The sequence below is a fragment of the Perissodus microlepis genome, chromosome 17, assembly GCF_051167445.1.
Source record: "Perissodus microlepis isolate ML-2025 ecotype Zambia chromosome 17, ASM5116744v1, whole genome shotgun sequence".
In the NCBI taxonomy this organism is placed as follows: Eukaryota; Metazoa; Chordata; class Actinopteri; order Cichliformes; family Cichlidae; genus Perissodus; species Perissodus microlepis.
The window spans coordinates 13,114,685-13,136,653 of record NC_140477.1 but is presented as its reverse complement, the minus strand read 5'-3'; the positions used below and the strand labels follow the sequence as shown (position 1 = coordinate 13,136,653).

The 21,969-nt window shown below is 39.0% G+C and overlaps 1 protein-coding gene across 1 annotated transcript; it reads left to right on the top strand.

Annotated features, from left to right (window-relative positions):
- The first annotated feature begins 3,168 nt into the window (after window positions 1–3,168).
- Window positions 3,169–7,460, top strand: LOC146369289 (uncharacterized). Its single transcript, XM_084911060.1, has 6 exons — window positions 3,169–4,346; window positions 5,174–5,262; window positions 5,405–6,179; window positions 6,588–6,762; window positions 6,892–7,057; window positions 7,210–7,460. Exons 3-5 carry the CDS (start codon window positions 5,573–5,575, stop codon window positions 7,055–7,057), a joined length of 948 nt encoding a protein of 315 aa, XP_084767186.1. The 5' UTR covers window positions 3,169–4,346; window positions 5,174–5,262; window positions 5,405–5,572; the 3' UTR covers window positions 7,210–7,460.
- The last annotated feature ends 14,509 nt before the right edge of the window (window positions 7,461–21,969 follow it).

The window sequence follows — 21,969 nt, the reverse complement described above, 5'->3', positions numbered from 1 at the left end:
TTCTGACAGAAATACTCACATCACATTTCAAATAAGCATGGCAGTGCACTTTGCAATTCATCCCAGCACAAGAATTAATGTTTGCATGCGAAGATTTGTTAATTTCCTCTAGTAAAAGAAACAAAAAAAAAAAACATATCGGGAGTAAAATACTAGGAGCGTATGAGGCACGATGTACAGAATTCTTACTAAATGAATTATTCAATGACCAGTGAAGATATACAAACCGATTACAACCACATTACAAATTCAAATGTTCCCAACGGTCCATTTTGATGTCTGTCCAAACCAAATTGAAGGGAGTGTCCAGGACTTCTGCACCATCTGTTTAAACTGCCCTGTCAGTCTTTCTTCCTAAGAGCTGGTGAATCTGTCCTAACATTTCAGTCTATTCTTAACAGCTATCATGAGATGAATTAGGGTAAAGATTTGATGCGACTGAAGGGAATGTTGGCGCAGTTGATGCTTGAATAGTGTTTATAACGCAAAACTTGGCTTGTGTTAAGGTTAGATATCAAAAGAAGGAAGGCCGGGATGGATAAGGCTACAGATTGGTAGATTTGTGACATTTTTCCTTAGGTGTGTTTTGTAAAACTGGAATTTGTCCTGTTGCACAAGAGTAGGCACTGCCAATGTGTATCAGCTTTGAAGCCATCCATCAACAAAATGCTGATTTTCAGTTGCTAACTAATAATAATGCCATACATATTGCATTGCTTTGTCCCGCCATGTCTAACTTACTTGCTTCTCAAATGTTGCATTAACTTATTTTGTATAAATGCAGTATTTATTCACACTAAATGTAGATTAATACTTAGAAACCTTGGAAAATAGTAGCAGTATGAGAGTTTTAGTGGAAAAGAGTGGCTGTAAAATGGGTGATGTATTCAGCAGGCAGTCCAGGGCTCTCGAGTGTCATTTGGTAAGGCTGAAGCAGAAAGTGTGTGCATGGGAAACACATTAACAGTCAAACCCTGCCGTGGCATTGTCAGCTTAGAATGGGAGAGACAATCCACCTAATAAGCACTAGTCTGTGCCTGACTGTCACTGTATTCGTTTGAAGAGTGTTTATAGCTGTAAAGAGCTCTAATATAGCAATATTAGGAAAACAGAAAGTTCTAAGTTACCGAGGATGTAGTTTTTTAAAGTAATTCATCAGCTGAAAACACAGAATATGAACTTACAACAGGACATAATGAGCTAAGTTTGGGTGTTAGTCAGCCAACTCTGTTACTTTGGAGAAAACACATCTGCAAAGTAATGAGATAAACAGATGTTGAGACACATACACAGACACAGTAATGGATAGTAGCAATATTTAATGCAGCAGTCCAACAGAGATCCTGTTTGACCAGCGCACATGTGAATGTGGGGTCAGTTATTTCCCAAAATGTCAAATATCTTTAGTATTTTTCAACATAGTCCAAATAAAGCGTTACGTGAAATAGAGTATCTCCATCAGCCTCGCCAGACAGTGGAGGGCAGATTATAAACAAGCTGTCAGCAAGATAAGACTAAAATGTTCCTGAATCTGAACAACAGGAGGCCCAAACACAGCAGGATGCTGATAGAGAAAAACACTATTTGTGCAAAGAACACTACTGCAAACATGATTACAATAAAAATGGAAAAATGTCCCACTGCTCCCCTCAGGTCAAAATCTTGGGCAACTCGTTCTCATTTGGTCCAGAGTATATACTGGAACACTGCTTTGCTCAAAAACAGCTGGTTTTTGTCAACAGTTTTAGCTTTGCACACACTGGGAGCCTCACTCTGCCTCAAAGTCCATCCACCAAAACTCACCAATTGCTGTCTGAGTCACACAGAACTAGGGAAAGGTCATTGACGTCTTAGTAGAGTTGGATGTCTCGAGACCGGTCTCGAGACCACTTTTACGTGGTCTTGGTCTCGTCTTGGTCTCGACGGACTTTTGTCTTGGTCTCGGTCTTGGTCTCGACGGACTTTTGTCTTGGTCTTGTCTTGGTCTCGACAGACTTTTGTCTTGGTCTCGGTCTCGCTGTTTCGGTCTTGCGTTCTCAAATCGACATAGTGTTCAGGAGATTTGGAGTCAACCATCAGCGGAGCGGGGGGGTGACTTACTGGGCTTAAGCCCGTGTCATTTTTTCAGAAGCATGGGGTCTTTTGGAGTGTAATTTGTTAGTTAGATGCCTGACTGACAACTGTATAAAACAAAAACAACACACGAAGCACAGAGCGCACCGTCGTAAATTCCCCCTAATTTTGGTATGATCCGAGCTCAGGCACTAGGCGACTGAGCACAGCACCCATGTGAGCGAGGGGGGAGAAGCTGCTGTCTGCGAGTTTGCTGCAGACAGAGGAGAGCTTAAGTTTGACCAGGTACCAAAGCAAATCATTCGTACTGAACTAATAATGTAAATATGACGGTGTATCACAAAAGATTGATATCAAACTGATCACTTGGTTGCGTTACTTGCTCTTCGAGTGAATCAACAAATGGATAAATAAAAAGCCGAACAGCAATGCTGATTTTTTAGAGAGTCTTAGCTTACATTTCATATTTTCAGTTGTTACCCTCCACGGCTAAACAAACTCACTAAATCGGTTTCAATTGTGTACTGATGAACACAACAATGGACATAAGGAGCTTCTTTCAAAGAAAAAACTCAGGTAGATGTTATTTTATATATTATGCTTTGGATGTTGTTCAGTATATCTATGCAAAACAAGAGGAATTTCAGTACACAGCAGTATATTCACAGTTGAAACCAGATATTTACATACACTTTAGGGCAGCGGTCCCCAACCCCCGGGCCTCGGACCGGTACCGGTCCGTGAGTCGTTTGGTACCGGGCCGCGAGAGTTGAGGCTCAGGTGTGAAATGTATGGTTTTCAGGGTTTTTATCGGTTTTCAGTGTTATTTTGTTATCGTTTTGATCGTTAACTCGGTTTTCCTGGGTCTTTTCACGTGTGTTATGAATAAATCTTCTTTTTTTCGGTACCGGTACTAGTTTTATTTTGTTGTATTTATCCGCGACACCTTAAAGGCCGGTCCGTGAAAATAAACCAGGCATAAACCGGTTCGTGGCGCAAAAAAGGTTGGAGACCGCTGCTTTAGGGAGAAAACATAAAAACTTTTTTTTACTGTTACACTGTTAACCTTTGCTGTATTTTTCACAGTAAAATACCACAAAATGCCCAGTAACTTACCTGAAAACATTTCTACAGTTAATTACTGTAATTTGCTTTGCATTATGGGTATATTAAGGTTATTTACATTTACTTACTGTATTTTTTAAAATTGCGGTAGTAGTTATACCTACCGTTAACACATTAGCAGTAGTGCTACTGTATTATGTGATTTGAATGGTTCATCATACTGTTTGTGTATTTTTACTCTTTCAGTGGTTGGTTGCAATAGTGCATTACATTTTAACTCTTTCACTGCCAACCATTTCCAGATTTTCCTCCAACCTATGCCATTTGTCAGTATGATACCAGTGAAAGTATTATGGTTTTGACTTTTTAGGGGACTTGCCTGTGTGAAAGGTTCAAGAATTCTGATCATCTAATCTGCTGCATGCAGTTGTATGCACATGCACAGCTGCTGCAAATGTGTGCTTGCCACTGCGTTGCCATAGAGATCAATTCAAGTGACAGCTGCTCCTGGGGAGAGGGAAAAGAATGCAGAAAGGCCTCCTTGTAGGGAAATTTTATAAAGCAAGGTTCTCCAAATCTCTCCCAAAATTCTGTGTTTTCTTAATTGACTTCCATTCATATGTAAAGACTATAAGGTTAACTACAAATAAAAAAAGCAGAATTCACATTGCTGCATCTCCATCACTTATCTCTGATTAACCCTGAACAAGATTCACACTTCCTTTTGTTAATTTTTTTACTTGCCACTATTCTGTTGTTGGATTTCACTTAGGTTGTTGCTGCTGTCTGTTTTTGTGTAATTTTGTACTTGTGACAAGTAGTGAATAAAGTTATTTAAAAAAGACGCAGAAAGGCGAACTTCAGTCAGTGGAGAATATTGTAATAATTTGGCGGAGGCTTCTCAGTCGAGCAGTAACTGAATTGCTCATTTACTGAACGTGCAACATGTACAGAACTCTTCTGGGAACTAGTCAACCCAACTTAGTGAAACACACACTGAATGCATGCTGGCCCCGCCCACCCACCTACCTCTACCAACCACCACTCCATATCCTGACTGACATGACCTGTGATCCAGTGATTGACAGGAGAGGAAAGACAGGCCAACTTTCTTAACTCTTCCTTACGATATGCTCGAGAGGACAAAAGATTTTGCACCTTGTTATTGTTGGACCTCTGTGTGGAAACTGCAAACGGGACGTCATAAGGTAATGCAAAGGACTCTCCTACCTAACATACTCGTTTATTAATTTTTAAGAGCATATATATTTTTTGTGTGGGGGAGGGGGGGGCTTAAAATCGGTGTTAGCTTGGTCGAAATAGCACATTAGCTGAATTATTCTGGAAAAAATAGGTTGTGTGTGTTTTTTTTCTTTTCTTATTTAAATATATATTTAGATATATATTTTCCACGGGGAGGGGCGAGGAACACAGGCGCAACGACAGTCTTTGTCTTTTTCCCGCCGAGTGTGGTGCATTGTCCTCCTGCGCTTCTGTTCTATGACTATTGAGAAGCTGGCCACGCTAACAGTGGGACATTTAGCTTCAGCTCTTTGAAAGACAAGACAAAGCAGCAGGTAAAAATACACATTTAATGAGAATAAAGAAAGACAACTTTTTTTTTGGAAATTTAGAGACTGCTAAAACAATCGTATCCAGTTTTGAGCTTGCTCATGTAGGTTAGCCTGCTTTATTTAATTTTGTGTGAGCTGCAGTACACAACATTAAAAAGTTAATATAACATTAGGTTGGTGGCGCGAGGAACTCCAACCTAAGTTTAATATTTATTATTTTTTTAAGTGGGAAGGGGAGAGCATGTTTTTTTCCTTTAATACAACGTCTTCCAGGGTCTTTTTCATAGGAAAACCATGTAACGTCTGTGTTAGGTTGGTCAAAAGAGCAATTAGTTGAATTATTCTGGAAAAGATGGGTTGTGTGTTTTTTTTCTTTTATTTACTTATGTAAATATATTTTTCAAGGGTTAAATAAATGCAACATTAAATTAACAATTGTCTCTCTGTCTTTTCCCGCCCAGTGTGGTGCATTGCTGTCCTCCTGCCCTTGCTGGCCGCGCTGACAGTGTGATGTAGCCTGAGTTCTTTGAGAGACAAGACAAAACAGCAGGTAAAAAGACATATTTAGTGAGAATAAAGGTAGACAAAATTTTTTGGAAATTTAAAGACTGCTAAAACAATCTAACCCAGTTTTGAAGTTTCTCATGCAGGTTAGCCTGCTCTAATCTCAACTGTGGTTTATTGTTTCATAGGTTCCATTTAAAAAGCCAAGAAAAAGGTCTACCAGGGAAAACAATGAGGGTGATGTTGCCATCAAAAGGGGGAGATCTGAACTTGATAGCTATGGTTGCATCAACTGGCAACCCACAACCCTACCAGAAGGAGAAACGACTGAAACTTTGGAGACAAAAAGACAGACTATGTCAACTGTCTTCAGATCAGCAGGTCCTCAAGCAATTGAAACAACAGATGTAAATACTTATATGTCTTTGACTTATATTTACCAGAGGCACATGCTTAATTCTTGGCCTGCCCCCACCTTATGTGAGGTTCAAGAGCATTGGCCATTTCTTTTTACTAAAAGAGGCCTCTGCACTCTCTTCCACACACTCACAGATATTGAGGTAGAGACACGTCTCAGTGAAGCCCTTCTTACGAAAGGAAGGAGAATTTTGAACTTCTTTCAAAGCCAGAGACTTCAGTGGAACAAGGAGATTGAACATCTGCTACGTGAGTGCGACAGTGCAAAGCTGAACCACAACCAGATCGCCACAGCAGCCATCCTTCTTCTGATGAAGTACTTCCAAGAAAAAGAGGACTCAATCTTCATCTTGGCTGACGTAATTATATTTAAAATTTTACACATGCACTCTCAATACTGTCAACATAAACAAAGGAAAAATATTTCAATGATTTTGGGTATCATCATTCAAATCAGTTCCTTTTGTGTTTTAATGGCTTTTTCCACCAAGATGTCTGTTGAGAGAGAGATGACCTTACCCATCACACCAAGGGTAATAGCGCTTGGTAAGTAAATAGTTTCAATCCTCTTGTAATATTTTTGTAAAAAATCTATGTAATTATTGTGGTATTTGTACCCACAACAACTTACGTAACAGGGGTTTGTCTGTTTTATATTGTATAAAAATAGAATACACACAGTTTGCTGCTGTTTCTCTTATTATTTATTATACACAATGACCAACAGGAAAAAACAGCCTAACATTTCAGCACAGGCCAAAATGCCAAAACATTAGGCAGTTTTTTCCTGTAATTGATCATAATTTTCATTACATAATAAATAATAAGAGAAATAGCAGCAAACCGTGTGGATTCTATTTTTGTACAGTGTGAGGCCTGCTATCCAGCATTCTTGTGGAAACCTTATTTGTAAGGGTGAGCACATTGTCTTATTGGACTCTTGTCTGTTTTTAGGGAATAATTTCATGTCTGCAAGCCGCTGGATGATCAGTTTGGAGGGCAAGGTATTTTATGAGCCTGAGCAGATGCATGACTTTGCCAGCACCCTTGCTGTCTTCTTTGCGTCATACTACGTTTTCAACCTTGAGTATCAGGAGTCAGCGTCCATCACACTGGAGATGATACAGAGGTAAATACTTTACACCATTTAAGAATGAAATATATGTGATAGCTTGACTACAGTTGCAGAAACATATAGGTGATTGCTGTAATGTATGTTTTAATTTTGAAATTAAAGCAGCCTTTTTTCCGTTAAAAGGTTCTTTGTGAGGATCAATCCAGACATGGGAACAAAATGCCCTGCAAAACTTGGTACAAGCCGCAAGACAGGTCGTGTCGTAAAGAGGAAGGTTACAAGCATCAGCCCTCGGATCACCACCTTCCTCCAGCGGCTCTCTGAGTTTGAATGGAGGACTTCCAACTAGGTAAGAATACAGAGATGATAATATCTTTTACATAGCTGATAATTATATACATACTGTACACACATCCATACAACAGTATGAATGATCTCAGACAGATGTGAACAAGTGAATAACCTGAGCAAACATGAATATTGATGATGTGTCTTTGACAGGTGGTGATAAAGACTACGCTGAACCCGACCATCCTGGTAACGGAAATCTAAATCCCATGTCACATTCTATTTCCTGGGACCCACTGATAATTATTACATTTTGTAAATAATTTTTGTTTTACAATTGTAATAGCTTATCTAATGTTCATGCTGGTGGGTTTGTCCTGTTTTTAGTGGAATGAAAAACTGTTTTCCTTAAAAAAATCAGACACAGAAAGGTGAAGGACTGTGTAGTTTTCATGTACGCTTCTATTTATTTTGACATTGTTTTTATTCAGTTGAAAAATGTTTTTCATGTTAAAAAAAAATTATCAACAATAAATGTTGGTTTAATTCACTATTCTGAGACTACTTTATTGAATTATATTGTTTTTTGTAAATGTTCTTATATTGAATATGAATGTTAATATTATTTTATATGCTGTAAAACACAATTACAGTCTAAACAAATTATACTGTACACAATTACAGTGTTATACCATAAACCACAATTGCAGTACAGTGATACTATAAAACTTAATCACGGTAAGTCTTTCTAACTGTAAACCACGTTTACAGTAAAGCTGCATTACCACAAACAACATTTACAGTAAAGCTGTTATACTGTAATATATGTTTACAGTAAAGTGGTTGAACTGTAAAACATCACAACAGTAAAGATACTGTAGATCAGTAATTACAGTAACTTACTGGCAATAGTGTTGCCAGTAAGTTAATGTAAAAATACAATAAAATGTCTAACAGTGTAGACATCAATTTAGAGTAAACTTTTGTTTTAGATAAATAAATGTTGAAATATCTTTTGAATTAGTTAAATGTCAGAATAAAAAGAGGGAGCTGTCTATTTTAATCACTTTCATCAAATTTAGGAGTACATATACACTAAGTTTATTGTTAATTAATAAGAAAACTCCAGACGATTCCATTCTGAGCTGAAGAAGCTTCTGATAGGTTAGTAGAGTCCATGTGAGTAAATTGGTGGCACACCTGTGGATGCATATAAGGCAAAACACAGAGCCTGTTTCTGTGACATGGGAAAATCAAGAGACGTCAACCAAAACACCTGGAAAAGAATTGTGGAGCTCCATAAGTGTGGCTCAGAATAAACTTAACAAATATGTTTTTATATTTATCAATCTAAAAAAAATAAACATTTAGTCTGATTTGATGTTACAATTAAAAAAGTGTTTGTGTTTTTATCTGAAGAGTGTGTAAATATCTGGTTTCAACTGTATATTTGATGATGTTGGTGTTTGGCTTGATTGTCAGCACAAAGAGGGAGAGAGGAACAGAGAGGGAGAGAGAGGAGCAGAGAGAGAGAGAGAGAGAGAGGGAGAGAGAGGAACAGAGAGAGAGAGAGAGAGAGGAGCAGAGAGAGAGAGAGGGAGAGAGAGGAGCAGAGAGGGAGAGAGAGGAGCAGAGAGAGAGGAACAGAGAGGGAGAGAGAGGAGCAGAGAGAGAGAGGGAGAGAGAGGAACAGAGAGAGAGAGAGAGAGAGAGAGGGGGAGAGAGAGGAGCAGAGAGAGAGAGAGAGAGAGGAACAGAGAGGGAGAGAGAGGAACAGAGAGAGAGGAACAGAGAGAGAGGAACAGAGAGAGAGAGAGAGGGAGAGAGAGGAGCAGAGAGAGAGAGAGAGAGAGGGAGAGAGAGGAACAGAGAGAGAGAGGGAGAGAGAGGAACAGAGAGAGAGGGAGAGAGAGGAGCAGAGAGAGAGAGGGAGAGAGAGAGAGGGAGAGAGAGGAACAGAGAGAGAGAAAGGGAGAGAGAGAGAGAGAGAGAATGACGACAGAACAGAGATGGAACAAGAGCAGGTGAGACACACATGTTAGTCAAATGGTTGTTTGCCAAAACTCATCAGAACATGTATGTACCTAGTGTTTCTTTTTAGATACCATTTGTTACTTTTCAAATTCTATATTTATTAAGTTATGCAGGTTTGTTTGCACAACAAGGCTAAATAATTATATAAACATTTCTCAATCTAAATATTGTACTTTGGTAGAATTAAAAAATAAGTGTAGTGCAGGTCTATGATGATTTTTAGTGCTACTAACATCTAGTTCTGATTCTGGTTCTGTCTTGTTTACTGTTGTAGTCCTGTTTTGATTCCGGATCAGTTCTGGGTCTGGTTGAATTGGGGTTTAGTCCCTGTGTCTTGATAGAGGCCCGACTTTGTTCTGCCTTGCTGCTTAATTAAAAAACTAGTTTAAGGTGTCCTGCATATGTATATAGAAGTATATATATATATGAAGTCATTCTTTTTTGAACAAAACTCAAAACAGACCATAATAATCTTTCAATCATTTCTACCCTCACTTAATTTCCTTTCGCTGCTCAGCTCTCACAAAGTGGCTCAGTTATGCTCCAATCACTCCATATTGTGGCCAATCACATGCGAGGATATAGGATAATATCATTATGTGAAAAACAGAGAGGGTGAGAGATGCGACAGTCAAGTGGAGCATCCGTCTGTCCTCTCAGTAAGTGAGTGAGACAGTAGACAGCGGTGAGGAGGGCTGTGCGAAAGCAAAAACACATAAATATGCCTGACACCCGTAAACGAAGCAGCATCTGGCTGCAGTTTAAAGACTTTTTTTGTCTCGGTCTCGGTCTTGGTCTTGGTCTCGTCTCGATTCGGTCTCGGTCTTGGTCTCGTCTCAACTTGGTCTTGGTCTTGGTCTTGTCTTGGTCTCGATACCCTCTGGTCTTGGTCTTGTCTTGGTCTCGGATTAGGCGGTCTTGACTACAAGTCTAGTTGCTAGCTGTTGCTAGGTGAAATTAGTTGGAAAGAGGGTGCAGCCCTAGTAGCCCTTTTCCACTAGTACCTACTTGATGTGGCTCAAATTGACTCAGTTTTCATCATTTTCCATTACCACCTAATGGGTCGTTAAAGCAATGTCCCATAATGTCATTGGTATGCAACATGAATGCTACAACAAAGGAGGACGTCGAGTTGATGGTATACTTGCTGCTGTTGTGTATCCATTTCCCTCATTGCCGGCTTTCAAAATGGCATTTTTGCTTTTTCATGAAGGACACAGCCTAATCAAGTAACACTAGTAACTAGCCAATCAGTTGCATGCATTTTATTGGTGGTTTAAAAAAAAATTATTTTTTACAAAATTTACCACAGATATTGACATGCCAACTCCAACATGAGTCCTTTGACTGAGTAAAATAGCCAATATGTAGCTACTATCCCTCTCTATATTTTTGCTAGCATTTATAGACTTAAGTTAGCTAATTTTAATTCACTAAAATTGACCCCTTAATACTAGTCCTTTTTGGAGCATTTTAATATGACTAACTAACAGATAATATCACTTTCTGTGCCTTTAATTGTACTAACACCTTGCAAAAAGTCCCAGCTGAAGTTTTCTTCACTTTCAGTTGAACTATAGATCTATGTGGTACATCCAGTCTACAGGTGCAGCTTGCAAACCTCAAAAGCTAGTGTTATCGCCCTCACTCCACCCTTTTCTGTGATTTTTTTTCAGTGGTTTTAGTTGTTATGCTAAAGTAAACTCACAAAAATGTTGCCCAAAAAAGCAAATACATGCTTTTCCCAAAATATCTGATTATTTCTTTAAATCTATCCTCCGGCTATCACGTTTTCCAGGTCTACGCCCACAGGTTTAAAGTCTGGAATGCAGTTAGGACTTTCAAATACCTTCCCTTCATTTAGCTCGGACTTTGACATTGTTGGGAACCTCAGACTTGGGTTTCTGTGTGTTTGCCATGACTAAGTGTTCCTACCCAGTTACTGCAAACAGACCGCTACAGGCTCTATTGATTTTATCACCAACTTGGACCAGTACTGGACATAACTGGTGCAACTTTTAGCAGATCCAGTGGAAAATTCTTGAACATCACCACAACATGGAAAGAGTCTTAATCTATTCATAGACCTTAATAACTGAGTGTGCTCTTGGAACAAAGAACAGTTACTGTAAAGGAGCAGCATGGTGTTAAATGTTGTTGTGTTGCTTTTCATTAGTAATTATTCTGTAACAGCTGTACAGTGTCTTTAGAAACTTTGTTTGACCTATTTCCTGCCCCTTTTTCAGACACGTCCATAAGAAAACACTTACATGTGTTATGTCTCCAAATTGTCCCTCATGAGCCATCACAGTGTCCACACCCTACTTTGGCAGCAGCATGTGGGCTTTTGTAGAATAGTGGGTCAACCATCTATCTTCACCAAGAATTCAGGCCAGATGAAGTTCAAGTACCAACGTGGATTGTAATTAAACTGAGAGGAATTGTCTCTTCACTAGACAAAACACTTCCTTTGTATATGTTGGATGGCAGTTCCCAACCAGAATGACAGTAAGACAGACTAATGGTGATGTTTGCCTCCTGAGAAATGTTTTTCTGTTCTATCCACATTTATAATTCAGTGTGCCAAAAGGAGCTGCAGTCCAACTTCCCATTTTAGCTGTTTAAGTTTATTTCATCGAGGTGTGGTAGGAACATGTACTTTGTTACTGGACCAGATGTGACAGAAAAAGGAAGAAAGTGAAAGAAAACACAAACATTATTACTTGCTACTTCAGTGGATAGATTTTTTGTTAATTTTAGTGTTTATTGCTAGTACAACTGACAAAATAAACTGCTGTTTGTATGTTTTAGTTTTGAAGGAAGTAGTCCTCTATTTCTGTTTTTTTTAAATGACATATGAGACATTTACTTTTCACTCCCAGTTCCTCAATAACCTCATAGCATAACTATGTAAACATATCCTATCTCACTTATTGCTTCACACACGTCAGCATTCGTAGATTGCCCAAATCACATGGGATAGAAATAGAATTGGCATGAATGCTTGATATTCCACGGGAATGCTTTTCAGGTGATTGGAAAAATTTGTACAGGAACTGAAGGGAGCATTCACTGAAAGATGGAAAATGCTTTCAAGTACCTGTCATGTGCAAAACACATGCTAAGGTCAACTTCAAAACAATGATGAATATTGTTCCGTTTGTCTTTTATGTGCAGGGGAGAAAGCAAAGTTGATTTTCGAAGAAAGGACAATACAGACCGACAGGAGAAAAGGATTAACACACAAAAGGAGTGTTGGTGGAGCCAATTAGGTGTTGGCCACATCTGTTCTCTCCCAGACTCTGATAATTTATCCGTGGTTAATGGCAGACCGGCTATCCATGGAACGGATGAGATGTGGTCAGAGTTTTCCCCAGTATTCTCATGAAGCTTTCCAAAGTGCACTGAACACTCCAAAAACAAAAAAAAAAGGAAAAGAAAAAAACCCTCTCTTTCATGGAGTTCTTCACTCTAGGATGAAATGAAATGTTCTTGGAGTGGCCATGTCTGATCAGCTAAATGCTGCTGCAGCAGAAAACCTGTGGCAAAGGGTCAGAATTCTGTGTCTAAGCCTAATCTTGTACTAATAGAGCCCATCATTTCTGGTACAGAACCTCTGCCTGACTGATTGAACCAGGATATTTTACCAGCAGGCCAAAAGATCATTCAGTTACTCTTGGATCAGTTGAAGTTTACTCTTGAGTCTGCCCCCATTCTTTCCACATACTTCACATTTTCACATCCAGGTTTGCATAGCTTTACAGTGTCTCGAGTCTACTGATGGGAAAGATGACCACACAAAAACAAGGGTGTAGTCACAACCACTTTTCCACCTTTAAAATGGTCTGTATTAGTAACCCTGGCAATGAAAGCCTAATGTCAGATATGCAGGCTTGCTTTGCCAGCCTGTAAAGTATGTAACCACATGGCAACCAAATGCAAGTAGAAGCTTAACACATTTGACATAAATATAAGCAAGTCATATTATTGAACTAAATGAATCAGTTTCCCAGGTATGTGCATCATGAGAGCTCCTTGGACCATAGAGTTTCGGGTGATTGATGGCTTTGGAGCTGAGTCACAGATCATCATGTTTTCATTAAAATGCAAGAAAATTTGGAAATGTACTATAAGAGCTGATTAGAGTAAGAAGAAGATCATTTAATGTTGTGTTCTGACAGACACGGTGATCTTTTTTCCGCAAATATCACTCTGAAATTCTCATTTGTTAATACAGACAGGAATTTTAACAACAATGAACAACTTGTGTGGTGGGATTTTCCAGTTTCCAAGCAGCGATAACTTGCCAATGTCAGCATAATTGTCTTTAGACTGTTGTATAAAGGTTCTAGACGAGCTTTGCTGAAGTTGGCAACTGCAGAAAGTCTTTGATAGGCAAGAGCATAATGTTTCAACGACAAGACATTTAAAAGCTTGGGTTGAACAAAAGATCGCGGTTTGCGTCACAGAATTTGCAGTTCTTTCTTTTGAAGATTTTTCCATTCTAGGGATTCAAAGTCAGGACATCTCGACCTCCGCCTCTTCGGTTATGACTGTTTATAAAGTTTGTAAAGCTCAAGCACAAAGAGGAAGCAGTTCTCTAAGGAAACCAAATCTGATGTTGTTTCAGACACTAGTCCTCTTTTTATCTGTGTTACAACAAGAATATATATTATCTTTCTGAAATTACACAAAACATGTAGCACTCACTACAAAACTGGATCTGAACCACATCAAAGTCACAGTCAGGAAGATTCACTGATTCATCGGTGTTAGCTGTTCACAGATCCAAGTCACCCACTGGGGTGTTTTCCCATAATCCTTCTGTAGTTCTCTGTCAGACACATTGATGACCCTGGCAGAGAAAAATGGGCAGATGTTAAAGTTGGCGGTAGTATTTTCACACAAAAACATGGATGAAGTATCTGATTTAAGTAACAGTCATTGAACTGTTGCACAACTGAAAATATCTGGCAACAAAGAAGTCACTGTTTCACAATACCTGGCACAAACAGTTGACTGGTCCATAAATCCTTTTTTAAAATATGCTAACTGGAGTTGTTTCTTTTTGGTAAAGTAACTGTTATAGTTTGCATATTCTTTATTTGGATTTTGGATTTTACATTTAGATGCAATACTTTGTTTTAATAACTGTATATCATAGTGCTGTTATAAAAACAAACAAATAAACAAATAAACATGATGGTAATCCATTTTTGTGTGGAAATTTCCATTGTTATTTAGTTTTTTATGGAAAACAAAATAAGAGAAACTATTGCCCACCTTTTTAAATGATTCAATTTGTTTCTTAACTTTAAATCAAACTAATTAAACCCGGATGGATAACTTTGTTTCACTGTGGAAAATCAGAGTTCAATGTCACAAATTTAGTGCATCTGTTTTCTATGTAACAGCTCATTCTTTCCGGGAAACTCTGCCCTGGATCGAGGAATTAAGTGTATTATGTTGTTGCCAAATGCTGTTTCAGTCCCTGCTGATGCAGCAGGACAAGGGATCTTTTGAAGACCAAAGTCGACATGACCTTGATTAGGGTGACGGTCAAGTGTAAGACAAAAATGTTTGCTTGTTATTTTCTAAACATTTGGTTAAAAATTGTGCTTTAATGCATCTAGACTGTCAATAATGCATATGGGTTACAACTGAAATAACTTGAATCACCCTATTAGACACGCCTCTTCAAGCCTTTGCTTGTTCAGTTCAATAACTATTCAGCCAATCACATGGCACCAACTCAATGCTCAAACTGAATGTCAGAATGGTGAAGAAAGGTGATTTGAATGACTTTGAACCTTCCAGATAGATTTTTCGGAAACTGCTGATCTGCTGGAATTGTACAGCACCAGGAAGGAGAAAATAGCCAGCGAATGGCAGTTCTATGGATGAAAATGTCCGGTTGTTCACAAATGTTCGAGGAGGATGGCCAGTCTGAGGTGATGTGACAACCCATGTCACGACATTTATGGTTCCACATCACGACAAAGCATGTAATAGACACGCTGGAATATACTTAATTTGCTTTATAGCTTTAAATATATTATCTCCCCTCGCTGGTAATGCAATTTCTGCATGCAGCAATGAAACTTCTGCAAGGGTGTCCATCTCACGCTTCGCCTCTCCAAAACTTGAAATGGACATGCATGTAAACAGGCATGTCTATCCGAGTACTGTTGCTGACCAAGTCCATCTCTTTATGATCCCAGTACATTAATTAATTAATTTATTCATTCATGTCACTAAAGTACTCCATAATCACTATATCTCAATCCAACAGAGCACCTTTGGGATCTGATGGAACAAGAGATTCATCAAGGATGTGCATGGATTGTGGATTGTTTCCAGCCTACTGCATGTATGCCACAAAGAATTAAGGCAGTTTTGAGGGCAAACGGGGGGTCCAACTTAGTACTAACAAGATGCACCTAAGAAAGGGTCCAGCAAGTCTATAAACATACACAACGTTTTTATGGATTGCAAGGAAATGAATCATAGAGTGTATGGCGACGATTATTTTGGGGTCTTAATGAAATATTAACACGAATACTTGATTGATTGCCATGATATTTGTGAAAAACATCATTTTTCTCCCAAAAGTCAATTATAATGTACGTGCTAATCCTTGTCTTTTCTTTATTGGGTTCAAATTTATAACCTATTTGATATTTTATGAGAAAAATACATGCAAAACCAACTAGGATGCTGCTCAAGTACAGCTTTGAACAGTATGGTTATCCTTAGATCCTTAGTGTTTCTCACATAAAAATAGTAGATGCCACTTAGATTATAAGTGCCAATAACACTGCAGGGAACACAGATAATGTCTGAATCATTTCTGCCAGTCACTCTTTGACTGTAATGTCTGCTATGAGCGGTGAACTGATTATTGAAATCCAGCCAACTCATCTTGCTGTCACGTTAAGATAATCAGATGATCTAATTTGTCAGTCATGTTTTTGTTCGTGCAGTGGCCCATTTGTTAATCTCACCGAAGTGTGCGAGGGAGATAAATTAGCTGTGACAGTGTTTTTGAGGAGTCACCAATCGTGTGTCTATACACACCGCTCTACTCCACGTCTGCATCACATCGTCATGTGTTTAGACTTGCCTCTTATTTAAAACATCCAATCGTGTGTCACAACCCCCACTGTTGACATTAAAGCTGTGTAATACCTGCTGAGAATGAACTTACCTCTAATTTAACATCTTGTTGCTAGTGTTACTAATTTACTTTACAGCTGTTAGATTAGAGGCAAAACAGGAAGTGGAGAAACAGCATTGTCAGATGTTTTAATGCTGGGTGATGATTTGTGGTGTCAGGTGATTTGTTGACTACTGTTTGAATGTATTTGCGTCATGTAATATAGTGCTGTTATGGATTAGGTCCAGAAAAATGTCACTAAGTGGCCTTGGAGAGTTCCTAGTAGTTCTTTCCCTACTTTCCCTTTAATAAAACCACTGGCTTTGTCTGTCTTACTTTCTGCTCATTGACATTCAAAACAGACATCAGTAAAATTGGGGTGGGGAAACAATTTCTTAGGTAATGTCTGCTACCATGGAAAACCCCATGTTCTACTTGATCTTTATTTATTTAAAGTGCCAGCTGTCACTGTTTGGCTTTTTTTAGCCCATGATATTTCTAAGGTTTCTTTGAATTACTTTTTTTTTTGTGTGTGACCTGATTTGCCTCAGACAAACCTGTTTGAAGCCCATGTCAAAAGCCAACACACAGGAAGCTGGAGAAACAAACGACATGCTTCCTGAGGGTGACCTGGTTTATAGATTTCCCATGTTGATGGCAGACATATGGTTCAGGACCAATAAAAAAGTGAGACACAGAAGATCACTGGAACCGTAGATGGATTGATGGGTTGCCGAGTATCATGATCGGCACAAATCTTGTTATTCAGTGATCTTTACATGACTCAGCTGCTAAAAGTCTGTCCCCTAATGAAGTCTTTAAACTATATTACAAGCACCAAGTGGAATGCCATTGCATCCTGTCTGTGGTTATAACTTGTTTTCATTTACTTTACACCTGAAAGCTCAGCGGGTTTTCAATTTAAAATGAGGAATTTTCCAGGAGTCAGGTTTAACCTTTGACTCACCAACCTAATGATCGAAACCCAAGACTGAACCAAGAGAAAACACAAAAGTCAGTTCAGTTAGATTCCAGTTCATGAACTAAACGTGAGTGTTAGTGCCTCTTTACTGAATTAGAGGCCTGAAGGCAAAGGTGCATTCTTAGGTTGCTTTGTGGGCTTTGGTGAATAAATTATCGCTGCTGATGTAGAACCAAGCACAACAGACTTCTGAGACACCTAAAAAGATGGATTTAGACCACAGAAATGTAGAAAATGTAGCTGGGCTTTAGAGTAAAATATTTCCACATTTGCATTATAATATGTATTCAAATCTCAATATTTATCATAGTTATGGGACTGGTCTGAGTGCAGGATTAAAAGATTACAAGAAGTAAAGCCATGTCACTTTTGGAAACAAAATATGTATACGTATGTAATAAGTGTATGTTTCAAATTGCATATTTAGCTGCTTGCAGATGCCCTTTCTAACATGAAGCGCAAAGCATGAAATAGTCTAGGTTGGTTGCATTCCAAATACTGGAAATACTCAGTATGGTTTTAGGTAAGGTGCCGCCTGGTTAGAGCAAGCTGAAGGCTGAGCAAGGCATCCATTCACTTGGTATTGATCCAAGTGAATGTACCTGCAATATTCTTACATTGACCTTCGACTGGTGAGCTGGCAACTTAAAGAGTTTAATCTGTGTCAGATATTTTAATTCTCCCTTGCATCTGCATCAGATAATACAAATTTTGGAAGCTGCAGTATTTGTGCGAAAGTGGCTTATGGTTGGTTTGTATCTTATGCATGACTATTTGACAAACACCAATTCCAGGAGGTCCTTTTGGATAAAACCCAGTTATCACTGTTGTAATAGTAAGCAATGATTAATGTCTTCAAACTTATTTCGATGAATGGATATGAAGTCAGACTGTTTATTGCTCCTCAAACTGGGAATGAGACAAACAAGGTGCTTTGATTGGCTCCAAAACCAGATTTACAGGGACTTAAAGTTGTGTGCTCCAGGAAATCCTGCAGGAGATTACTGGCTAGTGATTTTACAATTCTCAAAAAACAGAACAGCTTGGAAATTGGGCAACTTTACAAGTCCGTGCTGTCTCTACTTTTATTTGGAAGGATCATATGGATCACTTTAAAAAGGCTGAGGGAATATGTAAGATGCAATGGAATATGCTTATTAATTATTTGGCAGAGATAAAAGGGAGGAAAAGATCAAAGTTGTCCTCACTGTGAACAGAGAATAGGGACCCCTGCATGGCTCCATGCACGTACAGTAATTGCTATTTGCATGAATCCCTGTGCAAACACCTTCAAACAAATGGCCAGCTACAGGAAAGCTGAAAGCTAAACAGGCATTGACTTGATGATAAACAACCATCAAGTTTAATGCTAGGAGACTGAGTTGGAAGATTTATTTTATGTGAAATGAATTGTCAACCAGCTTTTTAGGTCTGGGATAGAAAGAAGACTTGATAAATCAGGTTATTGTGAGCATGTTTCCTGAGTACTTATAGGTTGGTAATAACTCACAGGCAATTATATTTCTGCATACTGCAACCCTGCAAAGTTTTTTTTTAGTCAGAAGCCTGTGTCAGGTGGATTTAATGCCAGTAGTAAAATGTTAAATCAATGATAGCAAATGTAAGACACGTTTTCAACTGTAACAAAGAAGAGAAGAGGAAATCCTTTCCTGCTGCAAGTTTTCTTATCTGCTGTGTGACATTTCTAGAGACTCCCTCATCCCACCTAAACCACTCTCTGCTTTCTCAAACTGGCCAACAAATGAATTACTTTAGATAACATTATGTGGCCCATTTGGAGTGTAACGACTGCTTATACCACTGTGCTTTGCTTTAGATCAAGATGTTCGGTCTCGCTCCAGAAGATAAACATTCACAGGCCCCCTTGTGGAATCTGAGTAACATATGTGCACAGTGTGTGCACACATGTGTTAGTAATGAATGCCCTGCAATGGGTGTCTTCGTTAAATGTTCCTTAGTAGCTTTGTGTAACTAAAATTTGATGGTGCAGAGCAATTTAGCATTTTGTATATCTGCTTGTGTGACTTCTGTGCTCATGCCTGTGTGTATTGTTAGTGCAGGCCTGAGGCAGAGCCATATGATGGGCTGTATTTGTGTGTATGTGTGTGTCTAGAGGTCCCTCTGGCTCCCATGGTTTCTCTCTGTATCGCCTCCTCCCTCACTTGCTGCCCTCCCTCTTTTACTTCCCTCTGCCTTCCCTTTCTCCGGGCTAACTCAAGCGCCACCTACCTTTGGCTTTTGAAATGTCACCGTGCTTGGACCGAGCTGCCATTTGAATCTCAATGAGGACTTTTATATTCTTTAGGATTACGTTTGAGATTTAGAACTGAGGTCGTGTTGGTCAATCTTATCTTCAGAGTGTGGGCTTAAGGTTAGAGTTAGGATTCATCTTTGCTTTGATTTAAGGTTAAGGGTTGACAGGGGTTGAATTATAGTGGAGTCTAGAGTTTGAGCTCGGCTTAGGGGATGAATTCAGCCATTGGTTTGTATAGTGCCGAACAGCAAGATAAACAGAGAGAGAGATGGGTGTGTATGTGTATGTGTCTGTGTGTTTTTGTGCAAGACACCCTTAAACCCAGCACATATACACAGCAAAAATGATTTCTTTATGTGTGTCGTTCTTAGAACTGCATTCAATTACTGTATGTGAAAAAGGCCAGCCACAAATGATATGCTGTCAGTGTCAACCATCACTGAAACACTTCATCACTTCGTTTATACGTATTCCATAAAATTGTTGCTGTAGCTAATAAAACTTTTAGCATAAAATATAAATCATCTGATAATTTATACAAGTTTCATAAGTTTTACAAATATGGGAAAGGAAAAGACTGAACAGCTGAATAGTACCACAACTCAGTCCAGTCAGCCTGTGTGTTTTGTCTGGCTGGATCACATCTAGGGTGTGGTTTAATATCCTGTTCAGTCTGTTCTTTTCTGTCTTCCTATTCTCTCTTTTGTGGTCAGATTCCTCTAGGAGTTTCATGACTTTGGTCAGCATTAGAGTGAAAAAAAAATTAAATAAATTGCATATTTTCTGTTCCCAGTCACAGCATTTGTACCTATGGGACTGTTTGAGTGAAATCTGTATATAAGTGTAAAATTGCAATGCTAAATTAAATAGACAGAATGTTTAAGTCAGTAAATGTGGTGTTGGGCTTTAGTCAAATATTACATGATTGCTTTGCCTTATAAGTCATATTTGAATGAAAATCAATCAGTGCAAAAGCTTTTCTTAATAAAGAATGCCAAAGCCCCGACTTTTACTACTACTACTACTACTACTACTCCTGCATTCCTCCTGTTAGGATAAGCTTAAATATTAGATAGCATCCAGCACAGGATACCGACGTACACAAATCTGCCAAATCAACCATCTGCCAAACTGCTTAAATGAGCACACGGGCTCAGACTGTGTCAAGGGAGCAGTTCACATGATCATGACGTATCTGACTCCCACACAAGTACAGAGAAGAAAAATGCATGCGCGCAGGCATGCACATATGCATAAACTGATATGCACTTTAGTTTAAAGGTGAGTGGGTGCAGGAACATAATGTGCAACAAAGAAAAAAAAGTGAGTGAGACAGATGGAGGGAGAGAAAGGCACAAAGGTATAAAAAGAAATAAGTAGGATTTCTAGAAGACCCAGGTAGATATGGTGGTGAGATTCAGGGTCAGGGTCCTGCTGGACCGTAAGGAGGTGCTGGTAAGCTCTCTGCTGCAGCCAAAGCTCTTCCCTTCTGGACACGCACTGAACCAGTGGAGCCTGGATCCATTCTTCGAGCCCTCCCTCCTCTCCTTCAGCCTCTCTTCTACGTCTCTCCCCCCTCATCCCGGCTCTCCCTCTTGCCCCCTCCTCCTGCTCCTCTTTCCCAGGCCCTATGGGTGCAGTGCCACGTTGCTGACTGAACTTATTAGACTGAGGGAAAGAAGGAAAAGGGAGAAAAGTGCTAAGCACCTCCACGTGGGCTAATGCTTTTACCCCATTCTTGCCTTCTGTCTTACTTTTCACTAATAGAAAAGATTCCCCTTCTTCATTTATCTTCTGTCATGTATATTTTTTCCAGGCCTGTGGTCAGGTTAAATCCTCTCTAATTTTTGCGAGTGAAATCCTAAACACATTTGCTTCAGAGAAAATCTTTTTATGACTCTTGCCCCTGTCTGTGTTTGTGCACGATGCTCACATTAAGTTCCCATTGTAGTGTGAGCCTTGAAGCCATAAATAACCTTAAATATATAATTTTCCTGACAGGATGAGCTTCCTGAAGCATATGCATTTAAACTGCCACAGTGTTGTATTTGTGCCAGGTAAAAACACATTTCTGTCTTTAGTTTTGCACACATACCCCAAGGCTGTCCTCATTGGAAACGTTCTTCTATACATTATTGCCATCTAGTGGCTAGTTTATTAGGAATGTATTTACATTTTTGGGCCATGTATTTACCGTGGAACAATTAGTCAACCGACAGGATAACTAAGACTGAACCTTTAAACTGCCCCATCACACTGTCTTTGTTCTTTCACTAAGAACCAAAAAGCTGGAATGGTCACAAACAGGGAAAAACCCTGTTTAAGAGCAGCAAACAACCAAATACACCAGCAAACGAGTTATTTATTTTAACTTGTTTTTTAGCTGAGTCTGACAAATTTACATGATAAAATGTTTTCGTTGAAGATTTGAGGAAAACAGACATCTAGTTAAGTAAGATGTTATAGTGGAGACGAAAAGGCGAAGAGAGTGTCACGACAATGGCATATAATCAGTAGAATCTTTTT

Excerpts from the sequence above, each read along its gene's own strand:
- LOC146369289 (XM_084911060.1), top strand. The coding sequence starts at position 5,573 with ATGTCAACTGTCTTCAGATCAGCAGGTCCTCAAGCAATTGAAACAACA. Across the intron at positions 6,180-6,587 it reads ACCAAGGGTAATAGCGCTTG|GGAATAATTTCATGTCTGCA; the intron begins GTAAGTAAATAG and ends GTCTGTTTTTAG. Across the intron at positions 6,763-6,891 it reads ACACTGGAGATGATACAGAG|GTTCTTTGTGAGGATCAATC; the intron begins GTAAATACTTTA and ends TTCCGTTAAAAG.